At 41.0% G+C, this 24,219-nt stretch overlaps 1 protein-coding gene across 10 annotated transcripts in view; it reads left to right on the top strand.

Annotated features, from left to right (window-relative positions):
* Nucleotides 1-24,219, top strand: part of CERS3 (ceramide synthase 3) — a 121,263-nt gene that overhangs the window by 90,154 nt on the left and 6,890 nt on the right. For all 10 annotated transcript variants that reach the window (XM_077869652.1, XM_077869654.1, XM_077869651.1 and 7 more), the window contains one exon: nt 329-482. In XM_077869652.1, coding sequence (XP_077725778.1) covers nt 329-482 — 154 coding nt within the window. The remainder of the gene's footprint in view (nt 1-328; nt 483-24,219) is intronic.

Genomic DNA, 24,219 nt, shown 5'->3' on the forward strand with positions numbered 1-24,219 from the left:
ATTCTATTTGTTCTACTAGCCCCGAGGGTTGTGTATGCTCTTCTGTTTGCAAAGTGGAAACTCGGGTACAGAGACTGGAGTGTAGGCAGCATGACAATAAAAATTCCGTTTGCTTTAACTTTTCTCCCCAGAGACTGTATTTTTTTGTGGCTGGCCAATAATGATATAAAAGGTAAAATTATCATATTGTTTTCCCTTGAGAATTTCCTGGGCATGATTAGAAATGAAATAAATGTAATATGTCTTGGGAGAAAAAGTATTTGTTTTCCCACTGAAAATTCATGAGTACCTGGTAATGAAATACTCTCCAATGTTTGTTTTTTTGTAGGATTTTATATTGCACCCTGATTCTGCCTCTGCACTATCTTGAGCCTTTCTTTTCATACATCTTCCTCAACCTCCAGCTCTTGGTCCTGCAAGTCCTTCACCTCTATTGGTGCTACTTTATCCTGAAGATGCTCCGAAGATGTATATTCATGAAGGTAAGTGCTGGCCGAGTCTTACTGCTCTTCACAAGTGGATTTCATTGCCAGATTGAAGGTGATGCCCAGACAATGGAATGCTCTAGTTAATTTGGAGTTAACCAGAATTCCTTTTTTTCCCCTTGATTTGATCATGATTGATAAAAATGTATCCAAAATATAGCTGTGTTTTCTTTAGGTAGGTCTCTAAGGTACTTTTAAGAAATTGCTTTTATTAGAAGACAAGTAATTTTTATACAACTTTTATCCAAAAATTGATTGTTGCTTTTTAAAGAATGTCCTAATGACTCTAAATCTACTCTGGTTTGGGACAAGCTTTACAGTAATGGTCTCATAGTATACAGAGCCTTCTGTTTACCTTCACTGAGCACCCAATTTGCCCTAAATGCTCTCCCCCTGAGCCTTCTACTATCGGAAATGTTGTCCATCATTTGGCTATGCTTTTTTTCCCCCTGAAAACTGCTTCTTCTCTAAATAATAACAAATTGATAATACTTTTTAGACAATAGAAGTTTTTTTGTAGGTTTGTTTTGAATTCAGCTCTGGGTTTTACTTCCAGAAGAAGTAAAGGGGAAGGCTTTAGAAATAAGACACAATCACCGCCTTTGGGCAAATAACCCAGCATCTTGGGGGTGGGCGGCAGCAGGAATATTCACCTAATAGCAACTACCTATGTTGTGCTAAAGAGACATCCTGTAAACTTGCTGTGGAAGGCAGAAACCAGGTGACTCAAGGGTGGGCCAGGGAACATTATACAATGGATGGAATTTGATTTGAGACTTTCAGATAAAAAATAAAATCACAGATCCTTCTTTGTCAGAAAATCATACTTGTAGGAGAGTTTTAATTAAGGATCTTTCAAGGTGGAAGTTACAGTGGGCTCATTTTCAAGTGCTACTATCCCTGTCTGACACCACACTCTTCATCAGGGGGAATGACTTATATTTAACAGGTATGCTGGTAATTTATCTGATAAGTTCATGTTCTGATCAACTGTCGGGTTAATTCATTTTCATCCTGTAAGTAAATGTGTCTCAAAGACTGTTCAAGAGGGACTCCTGGGTGGGTCAGTGGTTGAGCGTTTGCCTTTGACTCAGGTTGTGGTCTGGAGGTCCGAGGGTCGAATCCCACATCGGGTTCCCCGTGGGGAGCCTGCTTCTCCCTCTGCTTGTGTCTCTTCCTCTTTCTGTGTCTCTTGTGAATAAATAAATAGAATCATAAAATAAAAGAAAGACTGTTTAAGAGTTGACAAGTGAAATGGACAGCGATAACGACCTCTGGGTTTTCTACTGTCTCCTAGCTTCTAGAGATAGAAGTATAGATAGTAGGCTACATCTGGATTAACCTCAAATCAAATTCTGAAATTAGTTTTTGTTTGTTTTACTAAATGACTGACTCAAGCTTGTTTTCTTGGGAACAAACTCTCTCCCTTAAAGTTGGAGTGCTAAGAAAAAAAAAACCAACTTTCATCAAATGGTTCTAGTTTATTAAGGTTCTAAATAGTTTTCTGTGACCTCTGCATAAGTTACTTTACCTCTGAGTGACTCATAAAGTTGAAGTGACCAAGATAAAGTGAAAAAGTTGAGCAGTGAGACCATTTGCACAGCCAGGGCTTGGAGGGAAGAACGGGCCCTGAACTGAGCCTGTTTCACCTGTGCGTCAAGCCTTCCTGGAGCGCCCATCCCTAGGCAGAAACCGTTCCCTTAATCACTGGTTAGTGACAATAATTACAGGCTGGAAGGGAGCCAGGCCAGACAAAACTTAGAGACCAGAAGATATACTCTTGTTTGGTTTCATCATGATGTTCATATTTCTGATCTCTAATGGGTTGTACTAGGCCTGATTAAAAACCCAGTGGGTTGGGGAGCTGTGGACAGGAATTCCCGATTTCTCATGCTGTGCTTTGGAAAAGCTGTTTCCAATTGCAATTTGACAGCAGTAGTGGAGGCCCCCACAGCTCTAATCCCTGCAGTTCGTATGACTTCAGCTGGCTTGCATGTGCACTCTGTTTTCCATAGCAGTGGCAAAACTGGCTGTGAAATCAGCTTACTCCTCCAAAGCCGTAAAGCTGCCTTTTAAAGAATGCTATTTGAAGGCACCGTTGCATTGCAAAGGGGAGGAGACAGATAAAGGCAGGAGTGGACATTCTTAGAGGAACAACTAACAAGTGAATTTTCAACTATATTTAATAACTACTTAGCATTTAATAGATATACCTCAATTGTTCCAAAGGGGCTAATTCTTGGATATTTATTTATTAATTTTTTAAAGATTTTGTTTATTCATGAGAGAGAGAGAGAGAGAGGCAGAGACACAGGCAGAGGGAGAAGCAGGCTCCCCGCAGGGAACCTGACGTGGGGACTCCATCCTGGGTCTCCAGGATCACACCCTAGGATGAAGGCAGCGCTAAACCGGAGCCACCCGGGCTGCCCAATTCTTGGATATTTAAAAAATGGAATTGCAGAAGCTCTTCAAATGTCTTTTAAATCTTATAAAAGAGATTGGGAATTTGCTTAAGTTCCTTATGCCTGGTAGGCCCAAAACTACTTAAGTAGTTTTGAATATGCAAATGAATACATAATTCCAGGAAACAAATCACACTGGGGTAGAAAGTTACAAAGTTGTTTATTAATCTTTTTTCTGGTCTCCTTGGATTTGCATGGTAGACTGGAAAGACAAAAGTGAAGGGCACCTGGGTAGCTTAGTGGTTGAGTGTCTACCTTTGGCTCAGGGAGTGATCCCCGGGTCCTGGGATCCAATCCCGCATCGAGCTCCCCACAGGGAGCCTACTTCTCCCTCTGCCTGTGTCTCTGCCTCTCTCTCTCTGTGTCTCTCATGAATAAATAAAATATTTTTTAAAAAGACAAAAGTAATTATGCATCTTAAAAATAGCGATTTTTGAAATACCACACCTTATTTTCCCTAAACAGTGGAGGCACTGCATGCATATGGCCTTCTACCACTTGCTTCTGCTGTCTAATACCTTCACATAACCATATCACTGTAATTTCAGGACTCTGACATATACAGACCATGGTTAGTAGGCATGGTGCTGCTGGAGAACAAGACTTGGCACTGAAACTGAGCTGGTTCCTATAAAAATAGGGGTTTTTTGAGGAACTACCAGCCCACACATCACATCAGGAAGTATGACAGGCCCATATAGTGGTCTTGTCATTCTCTTTGCAAACATGAGAAGTGCTTTTAGAAGAAATTAGAAGGAGGGTGGCATGCTCTCATTCAATATTACTCAAGAGAATTTGATCATCCCTACACTTTTATTTTCTTCTTTCTAAATATCACACTGGGTGCCGGCCAACTCAAGCATGTCTCTTTGACATCTTAGGCTGGTACACAGCCAAGACACAGAGGGCGGAACTGAGCGTGCAGCTATTATGGCGAGGATAGAGCAACTAGCCCCTGGCAACCTGCCCCAGCCATCTGCTCCCAATAGGCAGTGTCTCTTAAGTTCATAGGTGACACTTTACATATGCTGAACTCTTTTAGTTAAAGCAAGGGCCCTTCTCATAAATAGGAGAAATCTGAGGCCTCGACCAAACTTGCACAGTAAGTTTGTGGCAAAGCCAAGACTAGAACGTGAGTCTCTTTACTGCTAATACTTTGCCTTTCTAATTACTGTGGATTTGAAATAACCAGAAAATTAATTGAAATAGCTGGCACAGAGTAAGAAAAAGTACATAAACAACCTGAATAATCAAGAAAATGGAATAAAACACAGCATAAATCCTAAAACTTGTTTCCGAGCTTTCTAAAAACGTAAGAAAATATTTTGTAATTTTTTTGTGTGTGTGTGTTTCAAATCACTTCCTAGTAAAGCAAGTCAGGAATAGCTGAGTACGGGCTTTCCTGTTTGCTGGCTGTGTGATCTGAGGCGCATATTAGTTCCATTTATTGCCTCAGTTTCTCCACTTGTGAAATGGGGATGATGATCTTAACACCTGCCTTCTAGGATAAAGCCCTCAGAACAGTGCCTGGCACATAGCAAGCACATAGCAAGCACATGAGAAGGTTAGCTGCCATTACCATTATTCCTATTGATTCAGGTTCTTTGTGGCAAGTCACAGAGAGGCTGTGACTTCCCAGTGGCCTGGCAATTGATCAAGCCCTCCCTCCCTTCTGCTTTGATATGCTGCAGCTGAGTCAGGTGTCAGTCAAAGGGCACCCTTGACCGTTTGCTAAGTTGTCTTCAGGCAGTTGACTTTTCGTGACTCATGCTGACGATCCGTTTTGACATGATCTCTCAGATATCTGTGTGTTAGGGAAAAAATACAAAATCTGTAACATCCAGCAAATCTCCACCTCTCTTGTCAGTAGTTAATAGTGGATTTAAAAACTGCCCTTTGCTAAACAGGAGATAAAGATATCACAAAGGCTGGTGGTTAAAATAGAGTATTACAAAAATGCTATTGGTTTAGGGCACCTGGATGGCTCAGTCGGTTAAGCATATGACCTTGGTTTCAGCTTCAGGTCTGATCTCAGGGTCTTGAGATGGAGCTCTATGCAGGGCTTGCACTCAGCAGGGAGTCTGATTGTCTCTCTCCCTCCCCTTCCGCTCCTCCCCCTCACTCACTTACACACGTTTGCTCTCACTTTCTCTCTCTCTAAAATAAATAAATAAAATCTTTTAAAAAATGCTATCAGTTTATATTTCCATATTTATGAATGTTTATGTAGGTTAATTGCTTTAACAATCTATTGAAGAAAGGACAGTGGAGTTTATAAACTTGTAGAAAGTAACTGTGCAAAGTTGCTTGGCTTAAAGAATTTCAGGTTTGACTATTCTTCTATATTGTACATTTAGCTGTGCCACAGAACAGACTTTCAGAACTAGGAGAGACCACTAAATATCCACCAGGACAGCATGCTCCCGCCAAGGCCTTCCTACCACAGTGTACCACTCACTTGTACAGAAAACTGTGCTATTTTTCTAGGGGAAGAGAGGCCGGGTGAGAAAAGAAGTTACATGACTTACTCAAGGTCATACAGAGTCATGCACACAAAGCCCAAGGCTTCACAGCCTATGTTGCTAATGCTCTGCTCATCTGCCTCCCTAGTAGCTCTGTGTTTGTGAACATATGTCCTTCAAACATGAGTGATACGTATTTAATGTGTGTTTATATGTGTTTCTGTGTGTGTGCCTTTAGCCTGATGTAGGCTCAGCTTTCATGAACATCATCTTTTTGTTCCCTGTTCAGTGAATTTTAATAAATGTATAAACCATGCAGCCATTACTCTATTAAAATGTAGAACAGGACTGCCTGGATGGCTCAGTTGGTTAAGCGCCTGCCTTTGGCTCAGATCATAAACTTACTTACGGTCCTGGGATCAAGCCCCATGTTGGGCTCCCTGTTCAGCAGGGAATCTGTTTGTCCCTCTCCTGCTGCCCCGCTGCCCCTCTCCCCTTCATGCTCTCTTCCTTTCTCAAATAAATCAATAAAATCTTAAAATAAATAAAACATAGAACATTTCCATGACCCTATACAATTCTTTGTGCCACTTCTGATCATCCCCCATTCCCACATGGGCAATCACTGTTCTTATTACTTATTACTTATTATTATTATCCCCATAGATTAATTTCAACTTTCTTTTTTTTTTTTATATTTCTTCATTTATTTTAGTGAGAGAGTGAGAGCAGGCAGGGGGTGCAGTTGGAGGAGCAGAGGGAGAGGGAAAGAGTATTAAGTAGACTCCACGCTGAGCAGGGAGCCTAACATGGGGTTCGATCTCACGGCCCTGAGAGCACAGCCGGAGCCAAATACTTAACTGACTGTGCCCAGGCACACCTCGACTTTCTTAAACCTTATATACCTGGAATCACACAGTATGTGTTCTTTCACTATAAACTTCATAACCTTATCATGACTTTGCCCAGTTACCTTTGTCACCGTTACCTTACCAGTCATTCATGAATTCCAGCTCTTCAGAGAAAGCACTCTAGAAAATCTCCCTAGGGCTATCCCCATTAGGGGATTCTGTGCCTTGAAACAGTCATATATCTGAGTTTTTATAAACGTGAAGGTATGAGGCTATTTCAAGAAGTCAAAGTAGAACCAGCAACCATCTGCATGGCTCTGAGATAATAACAGAAGGAAAATGTATCGTCAGCAAAAGGCCTGTGAGCAAACTGGCCTCTTTCCAGCTGCCAGCCTCCAGCAGAATTCCTGTTACTTTGCCCTGGACCAGGCAACAGACCCCCAGGCAACAGACCTCCAGGCACAACCAGGGCTCTTAGATAAATGAGCGGGAGAAGACCCAACCCCACACTCACATCATGAGATGGAATTAACTCAGAATGGAAAGAGGGGTTCACCTGCCCAATGGGGAAGTGGAAGAAGCTCAATGGGGACAGAAGAGCTTCCTCCGGTTGTGTGAATCCAGACCCGAACCCATGCTGTGAGCTTTTTATTTTATTTTATTTTATTTTATTTTATTTATTTATTTATTTATTTATTTATTTATTTATTTATTTATTTATTTATTTATTTATTTATTTTTTGCTGTGAGCTTTTTAGTGAATATCTGTTTCTCTACAACAGGATAGTATAGCATTATCCAGGCTTTTTTTTTTTTTTTTTTTTTTTGACATATGAGGTTCAGTAGGCTTTCCCAAGCTATTTGGAAATTCTTCTAGTATTTTGTTCCAAATTGTGTCTTCTTTCTATTAAGATGGTTACTGAGGTTGCCTGTGCCCAGGTGCTGTGACACCTCTTCTTGCTGCTGATGAAAAAGAGCATGACTTTTCACCTCTTCATTCCAGGCACTTGGGCCTCTGAAAAAAAATAATAATATTTGTGTTTTTAAATAAGTCAAACAAGGTTTTATTTCAGTTCTCTTCAATCCATCCTCTGTTCCTTTGGAACCAGGCATAGGCAGGGGCTGAATGCCAGCAGCCGAGGGAGGACTGTTATCTCTAGCTTTCAGCTGCTGGGTGTCTGTTCAAAAGTGGCAAATCTCACTTCCCTGCAATTGCCTGTGAATTTTTAATTATCTGAATGATTTTCTATACTTACTTTATCATGTATTAGCTCCTTTTATGGATACTTCTAAATTTCTTGTCTTATGTGTTTCCTAACACTGGTTTTGAAAATACTAGTTCATTGGAGGTATCAGACTAAGTCAGGTCTTTTGATGGGCAGGAAGGCAGCTGAAGCTGTTGTGAAAGGAAGGGATTTTTTTCAAAGGAGAGTTGTCGAATAAAGGCATCTTTGAGGATAGCAGTGAGCACTCAAATCCTGTCCTTTTTTTCCGCGGTCTCAAGTGTTCACCCTGATGTTGCCTTGAGCCACTGGTTATATCTTGCTGAAGTTGAAAAGGAGGTGAGGGTTGGGCAAAGATCCAAGTAAAAAGAGGTAAAAGATCTCTCATACTGACATCTCTCGTACTTGATTTTTAAAATATTGCACAAAAACCTTGGGGGTGCCTGGGTGGTTCAGTCGAAGCCTTAGACTCTTGATTTCAGCTCAGATCATGATCTCAGGGTTGTGAGATCGAGCCCCACATCGGGCTCCTTGCTGGGAGTGAAGCTTGCTTTTTTTTTTTTAAATAGATTTTATTTATTTATTCATGAGAGACACAGAGAGAGAGAGGCAGAGACACAGGCAGAGGGAGAAGCAGGCTCCACTCAGGGAGCCCGATGTGGGACTCAATCCCTGGTCCCCAGGATCACACCCTGGGCTATAAGCAGCACTAAACCACTGCGCCACTGGGGCCGCCCTGAAGCTTGCTTAAGATTGTCTCTCTCCCCTTCCCTCTGCCCCTCTCCCCCTCACATGCACACGCTCTCTCTCAAGTAAATAAATAAATAAATAAACAAACAAACAAACAAATAAATATCATTTCACAAAAATAGAATTGAATTTTATATGTTCCTGAAAGGAACAGATATTCTCCATTTTATTAGTAGTGAAACAGATGCATGCACAGGCACATTAACCCATGTGCACAGCACACACAGGTGTCTCTCTTTTTTAAAGATTTTATTCATTTACTCTGTGAGAGACACACAAAGAGAGGCAGAGACACAGGCAGAGGGAGAAGCAGGCTCCCCACAAGGAGCCTGATGTGGGACTCGATCCCAGGACCCCGGGATAATGCCCTGAGCCAAAGGCAGATGCTCAACCACTGAGCCGCCCAGGCATCCCACCCCTTATCAATTGTGAATGTGTGTGCATGCGCACAAGAGGATTTCAGGGGTACCCTAGAGGTCCACATTTGTGAGGGGGTGAAGGAAGCTGGGGCAGAGGGAGAAGTGAAACTGTGGTGCGTTTATAACAAAGTCCTCAGCCAGCCCAACAGAGCCCTAGAGCTGGGTGGCCCTTCAGGGGTTTCCAGCTGTGGCAAAGGGGCTGGACCTCTGTACCCTGACATGAGCGTGTCACCGGATGCAGCTGCCCTCTGGGAAGGGGATGTAACTCTGAGTGAGGCAGCTCCCTTCAACCAAGGATAGGACCAGAGAAGGCCACCCAGGGCTGGGGGATCTGAGCCGTAGTCCTGAAGGGCCTCCCATCTCTGCCTGCCTGATCCAGGACCTGACACCTGTCCCCACAAGGAGTCTGCGTGTCCCTGTGTAGGGAGCAGACCAGGCAACAGAGGGCACAGACTCCAAGTGCTTAGCCATGAGGCCTTGGGGAAATCATTTATTTATTCTTTACCCTTGGTTTTCTCATTGGGGTCAATAGCTGCCCTACTCCCTTACAGGGTTGGGGGAAGGATAACATGCTAATATGAACAGGATGGTTCTCTAACCATCGAACTAAATATTCCGCAATATTCCGCAGTCTCCCTAGTTGGTCTCTGTTCCAGTTATTTTCTGCTCCCCCCTCACACCCAAGACACGGTTTCTCTTATGCCACAAGTTTTGAGCTGTAGGAAATGGGTCACTGAGCCACAGCACTGCCAGGAGGCACTGAAACAGGTTGCTGAGGTGTCTGGGGAGAAGTTGGCCACCTTCTGGTTCCTGGAGAGGGCAGGTGAGGAGGCTGCTGTAGCCTGAGCCCCCAGCCTCTACTCTGGCCCCAGGGGTTCCAGGTCAGGCCGGGCCTTCCAGAGAGGTTTCAGAAAGTCACTGGGGGCCAGACACTGGAGGTGACACATCTGGAACGCTGGGTACCTCCCCTGCTTGCTCTGAGTCACCCGTGGAGAAGGTGGCTCCCCTGGCTCCCAGTGTCTCCAGGTGGCCCCAGGCCACAGACCTACCTTCCTTCCCCACGGGTGAGCTGCATGTATTCTGGAGGCATCTATGCCACCAGCAGGCCTGGCTCTGTCTCAGGGTCCTCCGGCAGCAGCACTGGTGACCTTTGGAGCCAAGTGACTGCTATGGGAGCTGTCCTGTGTGCTGCAGAAGTGTGGCAGCGTCCCTGGCTCTCCCCAATCCCAGAGGCTAGTAGCCATCCCGTCCCTCGTGGTGACAACTGGAAACATCTGGAGATGTTCCCTGGGGAAAAGCAGGGCCCCCGGGTTGAGACTCACCACCTATCACTACCTACCTCCATTTCCCTCTCTGTAGAGATAATTTGTGTCTTTTTGTGTCCAGCACAGACACAGAATTGCTTATAGGTGTTTTGCAAAAGCTTCATTTTGTTGCAAGATTTATTTACTCCTGTCCTTTGTGCTATTGTTGCGCATTTTAATAAAATATGATAATATATATCATAAATTTAGATATAAAAATATACATCTGTATACAAATATTAATTATATGTATTCTAAAAGCCATATATAATTGCTATTTTATTTTGCTTTAAACATTCAATTATTTTCTAAAGCGATAAAACATGTTGGTGTTTTATATATTTCCCTTTATTTTTATCATTTCTTGCTCTCTATATCCCTCTGTGTAAATATTATTTGTCTGGTATCTCTTGCTCTCTCTCTTTTCTTTTCCCTTCACAAAGACCCTCATTTCTTTTAGTGCAGGTATGCTGGTGATTAATTCTCTCAGGGTTTCTTTCTTTTTTTTTTTTTTTCCTTTTTTTCTCCTTTACTTAATAAATATATTTTTACTGGGTTTAGGATGATTAGGGGGGGTTTTTTGTTTGTTTTTCTGTTTTTTTTGTTTGTTTTTCTCCCTGCTCCATTTTCTTCTGGCTTTCTGGCGAGATGTCTGTTTTATCTATGTTACTCTAAATGAATATGTTTTTGTATTTTGGCCCCTTTAAAATTGTTCTCATTAGCACTGGTTTTCAGCAATTTGACCATGATGTATCTTGATAAGATTTTTTTTTATGTCCATTCTGCTTAGAGTTTGTTGAGCTTCTTGAGCCTGTAGGTTTCTAGATAAGATAAAATTCAGATTTCAACAAATTTTTCATAATTTCTTCTCTCATTCCTTTTCTGTCTTCTTCTTCTGAGACCTCAATTACCATTTCGTTGGACCACAAGTCAATGATATTTTACTCATTTTCAGTCTTTTTATTTCCCTTCTATGCTTCATTTTTAAAAATATTTATTTATTTATTTGAGAGAGAGAGTGCATGCATGAGCAGGGGAAGGACCAGAGGAGAGGGATAGAATCTCCAGCAGACTCCCCACTGAGGACAGAGCCCAACACAGGGCTCAATCTCCGGACCCTGAGATCACCACCTGAGATGAAGTCAACAGTCAAACATAACCGACTGAGCCACCCAGGCATCCCCTTTCTATGCTTCATTTTGATTAATTACTATTGTTATGTCTTCACAATCTTTGATTTTTTTCTTTTGTGATGTCTGATCAAAATTAATCCCATCTAGTTAGTGTGTTTTTTAAAATTTCAGATATTGTATTTTTTATCTCTATAAATTGCATATTAGTCTTTTCTTGGTATCTTCCTTTTTTCTTAGTATGTTTGTGTTTTTCTCTACGTCCTTGAATATATGGAGGATATTTATAATAGCTATTTTAACATCTTTGTTTGCTAATCCCATCATCTCTCATAATCTTGGGTCTATTTCTCTCTTCATTGAATTTTGTCTTGGCTATATGCCATATTTTCCAACTTCTTTGCAAATCTGGTAATTTTTTATTAGATGCCAGATATTTTGAATTTTATATTGTTGCATGCTGGATTTTGTTGTAGTCCTTTTAGATAGTGGTTTTTGTTTGTTGTTGTTGTGAATAGTGTTTTTTTTTTAATGTGGTACAACTAGTGTATTTTATTTTTGTACACAATCAAGGTGCTTGCAATGAGTTTGATCCTTTCAAAGGCTTGTTTTCAAGCTTTGTTAGGGTGAGCCCGGAATAGCCTTTGGTCAATGGCAATTAAGTGAAGTCCTTCTTAGCATTCTCCCTGATGTCCGTATACTCAGAGCTCCTGTCACTCCGGCTGGTGAGAAGACAGCAAGCTGCCAACACAGTATGAGCTCCTGGGGTTGTTTTGCCAACTTTTTCTGGTGATTCCTTCCCTGGCCTTTGGTAGTTTCCTGACACACATGCCCGGGTCAGGACTCAGTCAAAGACTGAAGGGAATTCCATGAAGATCTCTGGAGCTCTCTTTCTGCATGTCTCCCTTCTCTCCAGCGTTCTGTCCCACGAATACCAGCTTCATTTTGGTGAACTCCAACTTCTGTTCCCTCAACTCAGTGGTACCACTGGGCTCTGTGTGGGTTCTTCACTGGGGTTCAGTTTAGAAATGGTGAGATGGTTTGCTAGGACAGTTGCAGGGCTCCCCTCCTTCATTTTCCTTTTCTCAGGAATCACGATCCTGAGATTGAACAGTGTCTAAAAACTATTGTTTGGTTGGGTTTATATATATATACATATTTTATCCCACTTCCTAGTTCTTTAACATGCTAGGATAATCTAATCCCTGTTTTTCCATCCTGGCCAGAAGCAGTTGTCACTGCCAGAAGCAGTATTTTATTTTCTAAGTAGCAATAGTTTATATACTTCCTGAGAGAGCCGGTTTAATTTTCACACAAGTATAACTGTTAGATTTTTCTTTCTTTTTTCCTGATCTTTCCCTCTAGGTCAATGCTACCCAATAAAAATATAATGTGAGCCACATATATAATTTTAGGTTATCTAGTAATGTCACTTAAAAACTTGTAAGAAATGGGTGATTAATTTTAGTAATATATTTAACACAATAGAAGCAAAATATTATCATTTCAATTTTGCCTATTTTGCCCGATATGTATTTTAATCAGGGGAGGATTATAATCCTATTTAAGGTTAATATGATGATTCAGCAATCAGTACAAAACATTATTAATGAGATTCATTCATTCCTTTTTTTTCATGCTAAGTCTTTGAAATCCAGTGTGGATTTTACACTTACAGCACATCTCAGTTTGGACTGACTACATTTCAAATGCTAAATGCCACATGTGGTGAGTAGCTACCACATTGCATGTTGTAGCTCCTGATGCTAGAATAGCAAGTGTACTTCTCTTCCCCCACATGTGGGTCGGGTGGTAGGATCTGTTCTCACATGGGATCTGTTCTCATGGAGTTCCTGATGTTGTACTCAATTGTAACATGCTGGCTCTTCCCACTACCCTTCCTTTTCCACTCAAGAAAGGCTTCCAGTTTTTGAGCAAGGGAGGATGATAGCCAACCTATTGTCTTATTTCTCTTCTGCAACATCCTTACTTTTCTTCTTTCCCTTCATTGCTTATATCAAAGTACCACATCTTTAAATACCTGAGTCTTCCCAAAAAATGCAGCTTCCTGTCTGGCACACTTGGGGGCCTCTTTTCTTTAGCAAAGGCTAAAAACTACCAGGTCCCAACCTGTGCATTTATGTTTTCCTTCTCTCTTTATGGAGGTGATTTTGTCTGTGCTTCTTCTAAGTCAACACACTCACCCTGCTTGTTTTTCCAACATTGCCTTCTTTGCTTTCCCAGTCACAAGATAGAGGGCTGTGGAGCTCATTAGAATCTGTATATATATTTTCTTCTTCTTATAGATAATCTGAACAGTGATCTCTGTTCCTCAGGAAAATTGAGGGCGTTTGATTCTGTGTTTGTTTTTAGAGACTGAAGGAAGAATGTGGATTCAGGCTACCATTTTTCTTCAAACCCAGAAGTCTTCAAGTAAATCATTTGCAAACTTAAGGGTTTAAAATATTTTTAATAGTAGATTTCTTTGTGGCACCTGGGTGGCTCAGTCCATTAGGCATCTGCCTTTGGCTTGGGTCATGATATCAGGGTGCTAGGATAGAGCCCTACATTGGGCTCCCTTGCCAGTGGGGAGCCTGCTTCTCGCTCTCCCTCTGACACTCCCCTCCCAGCTCATGCTCTCTCTCTCCCTCTGCTGTCTCTGTCTCTGTCTCTCTGTCTCTCAAATAAATAAATAAAATATTTTTAAAAATAATAGACTTCTTCCTAATTCTCGTAAGTAATCCTGTCTCACTATGGAAGCTGCATACAACAGTACAGCACCACATGGTAGCCCTTAGATACCAACTGTATGCCCTGCCACCACCCCTATGGCTCTGTGGGCTAAACATCTCCAACTCTTTCAACCATACCTTGTCCTAAGGTATACTGTTGAGTCTTTTCACCTACCTCTTTCATTTCATTTTACCCAGATTTTCCTTTAAATAAGCAGTAGTTTCTAGATATGGTCTAATACAAAAGCAGGTCTGATGTCTCTTTTTGTGAAAACTCTACTTCTGTTGACTCAGCCTAGTTTTGTTTTGAGTGGCTGGTAGTCACATTATACTCTTAACTCATACTGAGCTTAAAATTGATAACAAAAAAAAATTGATAACAACTTTTAGGTCTTTTTCACATGATCCAAGACACATTTCCTCCATTTGGGGATGGTGGTGATTTGTGTTGGAAGTTACATTCCTTCCTGTTAAACTTCACTTAATCAACCAATCATTTGAACCTTTTTACCAATGGGAAATCATGACATTTGCTGAAAGATGCATAAACATTCTTGAGGACCTTTTGTCTAAACGGAATTCAGAAGTATTCTATATAAGCCAGCTCATGAAAAAAGTCATTATTATTTTGCCTGACATACATTTTCATCAGGTAAGGATTGTGATCACATGTAAAGCAAATATAGAATGAGTTATACTCTCACACCAACCAGAGGATCTCCCAGGATTCCCACTTTTTATTTAAAATCAACTGGTTACACATTAGCTATGTTGATTACACCTGACTAGAATGGCCTGTGGAGCCTTAAAGAAAGATACTCATGGCCAGGTCCTAACTCAGATCAGTTAATCAGAATTTATGGAGACAGGACCCAGACATTGGAATTTTTGATAGGGCACTTCCCCTGAAGTGTGTCATTCCGATCTGCCTTTCAGCTTGAGACCCACTGGAAATAGAGAAGACCGTGTGTGTGTGTGTGTGTGTGTGTGTGTTCTCCACTACTGGACCAGAGTCCATGGATGGCTCTCCATTTCTTGGGTTTGCTTTCTAAAAAGCAGAAGTAGCTGCATTCTTTCCCACATGTGTGGAGTTTGTAGACCTGACCTCAACTAATACTCCCATCTTGCAAATTTTAACAAGAACAATAGATTTTCATGTGACATAGGTGTTAATGCTATAAAGTCCTTACAAAAGAAAATTCAGACTGTTGAAATAAACACTTAGAGATCATTTCCTTTGTAGAAAACCAGAATTCTTTAAATAGTACATTTCTCTGGAGATGTAAAGGCATGACTCATTTTATAGTATGATTTACTAATTATTTTTAAACAACCATCTGTTATAGGAAGTGAGACATGCTGCTAATTTTCTATTGCCTTTCTGGACTAAAAGGACTCATGACATATAGATATTAAAGAAATAAAAAATAGTTGAAATCATGGAATTTTAAAACTGGAAAGATCCTTAGGCAACCCTTTGCTTCAACTTCTTTTTATAGAGAGAAGCAATCTAGGGAGGGGCTGTAGCCTAAGAAACAGCTTGCTAACCACAGTGGTCCCAGACAGTCAGCCCAGGCATCACCTAGAGCTGGTTAGAAATGCAGCAGCTCAGGTCCCACCAGAGACCTTCTGAATGAGAGTCTGTATTTTCATCAAGAACTCTAAGTGATTTATATGCATATTAAAGTTTGAGAAGCACTGGTCTAGAAAATTCAGAGCCAGGTGACTAAAGGGAAATGTCCATATGTAGCCAAGTTTGATAGAATTCAATTTAAATTTAATGTAACCTCTTTGATAAAAGGAAAAACTCAATTGTTTTTTTCTGTGACCTTGTCAGCTTGGATAATAAGAACTAATATAAAAAAAAAGAACTAATATAACAAAAAGGAATGTATGTTGGTAGTAGTTCAGAAAATTGAACTCTCTGACTGAATGCACTTCTTTTTCTTTTCATACAGTGAAAGCTAAAAGTTTGCTTTCAAAACAGCATAAAATGCTTATTATATTGTCCTTTGTTTCATTGCCAACTGTGGATTTAGATGTGGAGCCATTCAGAAAGCAGTGGGACATTATGAGTCATTCATGACCTCCTGGGCTTTTGACATTAATGTAGAACCACAGAATCCCAAGCACAGAATTTCCTTAAGGCATTTCAAAAACACAGCTCTATAATTTTTTTGAAACCGTAACTGCTTATGTCTTCCCCAGAGGTGTACGGAAGTGCTGTGGCACGGATTATTCCTTTATTTGAAATGAGCATTTTATCTTATTAGCATTACTATGCTTTTTCTTCATTGTCAACATTTGTTTTGTTTGGTAATCCTTGCAATCAGTTTTTAGGAATACAGACCAGGGCCAGATATATTGGCCCTCATTAACAGGGAAATCATGATTAATTGATAAAGATTTACATATTCTGGAATCTTAAAACATAAGAAAAAAAGTACACAAAAAAATAAAGCCCAAAGTGTAGATATTAGGGTTTGACCTTAAGTTTATTGTTAGCACTCCCTGCCTTTTTGGTGGAGATGAAAGTAGTTAAGTCATGTATGAATTGAGTGGTGCTGATTGTGTTACACACATAGTACAATGCAGGCCGATAGCTGTGGTTGGCAGGATGTTCTCTGAAATACACAGCACAGAGAGGGGTTCTGATACTGTATCATATGAGGATCAGTGGAAGGAAATGGGAATATTTAGCTTGAAGAGTATTTAACTGTCTTTAAATGTTCAGAAAACTGACCAATGTTTGAAGGAAGTACACAGACTCCTCTTGAACAATTATATAATTACTGGAGATGTACAGACAGGAATGTGCCTGTCTTTTGCTTAGGTTATCAAGAAAGGTATATATATATATATATATATATATCAGCATCAAAAGAAACTAGATCAGAGGAGCTTAAATGTCCCTTCCAAACCTGGAGGGCTTAAGGCATTGTTCTTTCTTATGTACTACCAATGCTCCCCTCTCCAATCCATGCCACTGGCACTTCTCCCCTGTGCTATGACCACAGCCTCCAGAGGCTCCACCTCTGGCCACTCTGAATTCCCTCCCACCACTTACACACAGCAATAGCAGATGCTGTTATATATACACACCAGCTCCTCCATGAGAAGAGATGTTTTCTGAGTATAGAAACCTTGTCTGTTTTGGACACTGATATGCTCCCCATATCTCAAACAGTGTTGCACTAGTTTCTGGTTGGACTTTAAGGTAAAACAGAACTCTCTTGACCTGTGAAATCACTAATCTGGTCCATGCTAACTCCCTGACTTCATCTTAGGACATGCTGTATCTTTCTTACTACGCTTCACCTGCATTGGCCTTTCTGATCCCTAAGCATGCCAAGACTTTCCCCCATCTCAGGCCCTTTGCACCTACTGTTTCTTCTTCTTGATACTGTTTCTTCTTGAAATGTTCTTTATTCTACTCTTCCCTCACCACCCCTTCAGGTTACAACCTTTGAGTTCCATTTCCTTAGCACGGCTTTCTAATGTCACCCCATCTAAGTGAGATCCCCAATTTACACATCACAGTATTCTCTATTTCATAACATTTATAAATGTGTAGTTATATATTTATTGTTATGTGTTTGAGCTCTTAGGGTTTGGCTCTCACAGTAGACTATAAGCTATCTGAAGATAAACACTATTATGTCCCTCATGATTTTGCACAATGCATGGGGACTCAAGAAATATTTTTTTGAACCAGTGGTTCTCCAGTGGGGTGATTTTGCCCTCCAGGGACATTTGGCAATCTCCAGAGATGCTTCTGATGTCACAATTGCATCTAGTGGATAGAGACTAAGGATATGTACTGTTAACCCTCCTAAGTAAGTAGAACAGTCCCCACACAAAAATTGCCTGGTCCACCATGTCAAGAGTGCCCAGGCTGAGGCTCCTGGAATGGATGAATGAACTTCTTTCTCTTTTGGTTGATTCCACTTTGTGGCTGGTGTTGCTCTCAAATTATTACTTGCTTTCTCACCTGCCAGTGTCATTCTATACAGAGGGAAGTTGGGTTATGTAGGAAGAGCCAAACACACCATTTCTTGAGAAGCCAAGCTCTGCATAATTAGCTGGGTAGCATTTCTTCAGATGTAAATATTGGCAGCTTAAAATTACTCAAGTGATGATTGCAAGTGGTTGCCAGCCATTTCCTTTTGAAATCAGGCAACTGCATTTGAAAAGTTCTGATGAATTGAGAATGAGATTGTGGCTTGTTGTTCAGTTGAAACTGGGAGAAGACAATGTTTAGAACACTACGACTTTCCAATTCCTTTGTGGTCATGTACAGAGCACAGTGGATGAGGGAGGGTTGACTGTGCCAAACAGTCATTCTTGGTTTGTTCTCATTCACTTAGTGACCCTTTTTCTTTCATCATTTCTTCACCTCTAAACCTCATTGAGTGTTGGGTCTAAGCAACAGAACCATTCATGTCCTGGAGGCAGCTAATTCTCACCTCCTACCCTTCACACACACCTTCCTCTCCCCTAGAATCAGAGAATCCAAGTTTGAGCCACACAACTTCCCATCTCTAGCTCAAGGCACCATACTGAGGAGGAAATCTTCCCAGGTTGCTAGATATTGAAACATTTCTTTCAGCTCCTTTCAGCCCTTCCACACCTTCTTCCCCTCAGGGCATGGAGATACCGATGCTAGGACAGCACGCTGGGGAAAACCGATGCAACTGTCCAAAGAAGGAGGAGCCTAGGGCTCTGGTAGCTGCTCCAAGAGTTGAAGGAATCAATGTCTCTGCATATTTTCATCTTTCCCTGGCATGCCAGTTGGGAAACTCCAGGGTAGGGTAGCTGCCACTGTACACTAGCTGCCCAGCAAGGGGCCATGATAATGTTCTGTATTCCCTTTTGGATGTGGGCTGATGAACTGAGGTTGTCTAAGAACAAATCATATTTTGTCTCCCACTAGAAAAGCGCAGGGGAGAACTTTTTGTGCATTTTCCTTATTCAGAAATCTCGCCAACAATGGCATTGTGGTTCTTCTGAGCCAAGAAGATGGCACTGTCCCACAAGAACTATGAAGAGTCCTGCTACAGAGCACTCCAGGTCAGCAAGGAGCTCTGGGGACCCACACCTGTGCGCTGTGTCTCAGGAGGTGAGCCTGTGCAGCATAGCCTGGCTGACTTCTGTGTTTCAGTGCTCTGAGGTCATAGGTGGTGGCTGGCCCGTGGGCCAAGCCAGCGCACAATCTAGATCCTGGCCACAGAGATTTGATGCAGTTTGGAAGTTGTTGCAGACAAAAGCAGAAGTCTGTATCAAGGAGCCCCACTGAGTGTGTTGGGCTGGGAAGCAAGGTCTCCCATACAGGGCAGAGCTGAGGATTATCTCGAGGTTTTCACCTGGAGTAGCTCAATGAATGGAAGTGCCATTTGCTGAAATATTGAAGACTGGAGAAAAGTGGTGAAGAGGAGACTAGCATTTGATGGGACAGTTAGGCAGCTGAGAGGAGATTGTCTAGTTATTATCATTTGAAGTCAGGGAGAGGTCCACACTGGAGTATAAATTTGGGAGTCATGGGGCACCTGGATGGCTCAATTGGTTGAGCATCCAACTCTTGGTTTCAGCTCAGGTCATGACTTCAGGGTCGTAAGATCAAGCCCTGCATCAGGTTCCTTGCTCAGCATACAGTCTGCCTGGGATTCTTTCTCTCCTTCTCTCTGCCCTTCCCCCAGTTCTTTCTTTCTTCTTTCTTTCTTTCTTTCTTTCTTTCTTTCTTTCTTTCTTTCTTTCTTTCTTTCTTTCTTTCTCTCTCTCTCTCTCTTTCTCTCTCTGTCTCATAAGTAAATCTAAAAAAAATGTGGGAGTCACTTTCATTTAGGTGGGATTTAATGTTGTGGAGGTAGATTCATTCATTCATTGTCTCATTAAATAGACAAAAGTGCCTACCGTGCGCTAGATGAAATCACCTAAGAGAAACGAGGAAGAAAGCTAGTATATCTCGGCACATCCCACCCCAACCCATTCCCCTCTCTCCCTCTCTCTATCTGCCAAGAGAACCACAGAAGCTACATCCTTCCACTCATACTTTTATATACTTATTATGCTTGGGTTTAACCACAAACATTAGAGTATTGCTTTATTTTTAAACTTTACATGAATACTATGATCTGGTGTATATAATTGTGTGACTTGTTTTCTTCATTCATAACATTCACACCCGTGTGTGTAACTTTGTAGACCAATTCATTTAACTCCTGTTTAGTATTCCGCCAATCAGATATTCCACACTCTGTGTTTATCCTCCCATTTTCAGGAAATTCTACCATAAGCATTCTTATATCTGTCTCCTTGGGAACATATGTGAGAGTTTCTCGATAGGATTCCCAAGTTAAGTTTACTGGATACTGCCAAATGATTCTTCGAGCCAAGTGTATGAAAGTTCCTCTTTCCCCACATCCTCACTAACTTTTGGTTTTATCAGACTTTTCAATATTTAAATATTGAAATATTTCATATTCAAATATTTTTGAATATTTACAAAATTCAATATTTGATGAATGTGAGATTTTATCTCATGTTAGTTTGCGCTTTCCTGGTTACTGAGATTGAGCATTTTGTATAGTTTATTAGTCAGTAATGTTGCCTCCTCTGTGAATTGCCTCTTCATATCCTTGCCTGCTTTTCTGTGACATTGGACTTTTCCCCTTCTTACTGGAGTATATGAGTTCTTTGTTGAATGCTAATATTGAAACAAACTTTAACATTTCAACTTTAATATACGTTTTCTGGGCTATATACTTTTTTTTGAGAGAGAGAGAGAGAAAGTGGGGGGGGGATGAGTGGGAAAGGCCGAGGGAGAGGGAGAGAGAGAATCTTAAGTAGACTCCAGGTCCAGTGAGGAGCCTGACGGGGCTTGATCTCACAACCCTGAGATCATGACCTGAGCTAAAATCAAGAGTTGTACCTTTAACAGACTAAACCACGCAGGTGCCCCTAGGCTATATATTTAATCCTCTGCCTTGCCTTGGTTATTTCTTAAGCATTGCTTACCTAAATCCTAGTGGTTTCTTTTTTTTTTTTTCAAAATCATTTTGCATCTTTGCCTTGTTAGTGTTGTTAATAACATTTCCAAGCATGTAGTATTTAAAGCCATTTCCAAAGGACACAATATGTGGCAATTTGGAGAATGCACTAATTTTAATGGTTTTAATCCCCAAAGCAAATTACATTTATGAAATCCAATCATTTTCTACATCCATCACAATTTGATGATTACCACAGAGTCTGGTACATTTTAATTAATTTTTAGGTAATACAGAGAATATGAAAGAAAACTGCATTTTTATCAAGAGCATGCAGGGTGATCTGAGCTATGCTGCCACTAAGCTCTGTGAATCAGCTGGATGGGACACAGTCCTATAGCTTTTATTTCACCTGCAAAATGAACATGTTTAACAAGAAACTCTCTGGAATCCACCTAGCTCTGAAATTGGCTTTTTCTCTTAGAAGCTCAATTTTAAAAACCTGTAAGCCTTAGCAAAATGAATCCATTTCTTAAGGAAATTAGGTAGATTGATAGCAGATTGATAAAATGAAAAAAAACCATCAGTGGAAAACAGAATATACAGTTGATACTTATGCAATATGGGTTTGAGCAGTGCAGTTTTGTAAGTGTATTTTATCTTGCTTATAATTTTCTTAATATTTCTTTTCTCAAGCTTACTTTATTGTAAGAATACGGTATATAATACATATAACAAATAAAATACATGTTAGTCAAATGTCCATGTTACTGATAATGTTTCCAGTCAATAGGCTATTAGTAGTTAAATTTTTGGTGAGTCAGAAGTTATATGTGGATTTTTAACTGTGCAGGGGTCAGCGCCCCTAAGCCCCATGTTGTTCAAGGATCATCTGTATTCTAGTTTACACTGGTGAATTGGGGCAGTTTCAAAAGCACCTTTTGAGTCTGGCTCTGAAATTCAAAAGGAAACTTTCTGCGTATACAGCCCAGTCACAAAAATTGGAAATCGTGAATAAGCCAATCTTAGGTCATGTTTTCAGCACCTTGGATCCAACTCCACAGAGCCTAAAAGACTAGGTACTCCTTTGACTCATACTCAGGATTATAGGAGCAGGGGCTGTGGTCTTGGTCCTGGTCTTCTGTGTCCAAGAATTTGACACCAACCAAAGCCAATTGTCATGTGATACTATAGGTTTAAGTATTTTTTTATGAGTTCCCCAAAAGAAAAGGAGAACTAGCAGAAGCTGGAAGTGTGTGCATTGCTTTCGCAGTATTCCAGGTCTTGGAGGCTTGAGTCTTTGAATGTGGGTCAGTTCAGCTGTATGCCTTCTCTCCTAGAACCTGCCCTTCAAAGGGGTGTTTTGACTTCAGCATAACTTTAATTAAAGAAGGCTGTTTTGATCCCCATTTCAAGGTTTCCTATTTCTCCCCATGTAGGGGAGGCTTTCTGATTGCCACAGTGACTGTGATTCCAACCGATCCTCTGAACACATATCTTCTCTGCCCTCTTGGAGTGCCAGACAGATAACATTTGCCAATATTGATGCTTTTAGTGATGTGGGGGCTCCAAAGCCCCGTTACAACTTGTGACGAGGTCTCTCCTACCTGAATAACTTGTTCTTCATTCTTTTCACCAAAGGTTGTTGCCAGGTGAGAAGGGGCCTCTTAAAAGACTTTGCAAAAACATTATATTCATCCACTGCAATTGTGGAATGAATAATATCACGAATAATATGTTCTAGAGGGCCCAATCATATCTGGGAAAAGTTCACTTGCACGCTAGATATCTTTGCTAATTCTAGAAGAACGTTATCTAGAAGAATGTTATTACTTGTCAAATAGTAATGTGTTCTCTGTAATGGCAGCTGCTGAAATCTTCACTGAGGGGAAGCTCAGTTGGGCAGATCATGGTAAACAGGTGAGCTTTGATTTGCTTTGACAAGTGTGAGAACTGAGCCAAATAGCTACAGCCCTCTGGCTGCTGAAGCCCAGATCCAATTCACTCTTCAAAGAAGGTTCTGGATCCTTCTTTATGCCTGCATTTTCTTTGGCCTTTAACAATTTGTAGGAAGGTTCTAGGTCAACATTTGGTAGACAAGTTCTAGCAGCCCATTGACAATTAAAAGTGGGGAAGGAGCAGGGCTGGTGTTCAGAGAACAGTCTGAGGGAAGGGCATTGCAAGAAAAGAAACTGGCTGATTCCAAGAGAGGGACTCACTGCTGCTATGGAAGCAAAGTCTTGGCACTCCATCAAAGCAGACAGGTAGTGTTCCGGAAAACACGGTGGCTTGACCTTTAGCAAGTATTTAATTCGTTGTTCCACTAGAGCAAGCTTGACTTGTTTTTGATTTCTGTTAAGTGTTGTCATTACTGGGAAAGGCTTGGAGTTGTGAAAAGGTGCTTTGCAGGATGTGGATTATGGCTCATATCATAAACTTGTCTGATTTGGGCTATGCAGAAAAGCCTCATTTTTTTCTGGCATACCCAAAGGCAACATTTTTCAAACTGTGGGTGGTAGATCAGTAGGTCACCAGTCAGTTTCCAACCATCATTGTTGCAATGACACAGAACAAAATAAAATATGTTGGTATTTGTTTCACATAGTAAAAATAAGTAATTAGGGATGATTTTCATTATTTCAGATTGTATGCTTCAAAGTCAGTCCTGCTATTTCCAAGGGCAGAGTCAGAACAGGGTGAGGTGCTGGTGCTCTGCTCAACAGGAAGGGAGAGGGAGCTTTCTTATATGGAGAACTGACCTCAAACAGAACTGAGTGTCTGCCTCCTGGGTGCCTTGTCTCAAGTGTTTGTGCAAATGACTCCAGTAGGGGTCTGTAGAGCACTGTGGTTCAGTTTCTAAGCTTAGAGTAGGATTCTCCTCCTGTCTGCCTTTCTTAGCTGGGTGGACTTGTAAGGCTGAGCTCTGAGCTTCCATTTCCTCTCTTTTAAAATAAAGAGAGTGGCTCCTGTGTCCTAGGGTTACTGCGAGGAGGGAATGTTATTATTCATACTAACTCCTTAGGCTAGCACCCAGCATGTGGATATGTATAATATGAGTGTCTACAGCAGCTTTATCCACAATTGCCCAAACTTGGAAGCAACCAAGATGTCCTCCAATAGGTGAATATGCACATAAACTGTGTTGCCTCCAGACAATGGAATATTCTTTATCAATAAAAAGAAATGAACTCATAAGCCATGAAAAGACATGGAGGAAACCTAATACATATAACTAAGTGAGAGACTTAGAAGACCATATACTCGGATTCTCTACAATTGCAACCATATGACATTCTGGAGAAGACAAAGCTATGAGACAGTAAAAAGATCAGTGGTCACCAGGGGCTGGGAGAGAGGGAAGGGTGAATAGGTAGAGCACTGAGAATTTTTAAAGCAATGAAAAAAAATCCCTTTA

Source organism: Canis aureus, chromosome 2, assembly GCF_053574225.1.
Source record: "Canis aureus isolate CA01 chromosome 2, VMU_Caureus_v.1.0, whole genome shotgun sequence".
Lineage (NCBI taxonomy): Eukaryota > Metazoa > Chordata > Mammalia > Carnivora > Canidae > Canis > Canis aureus.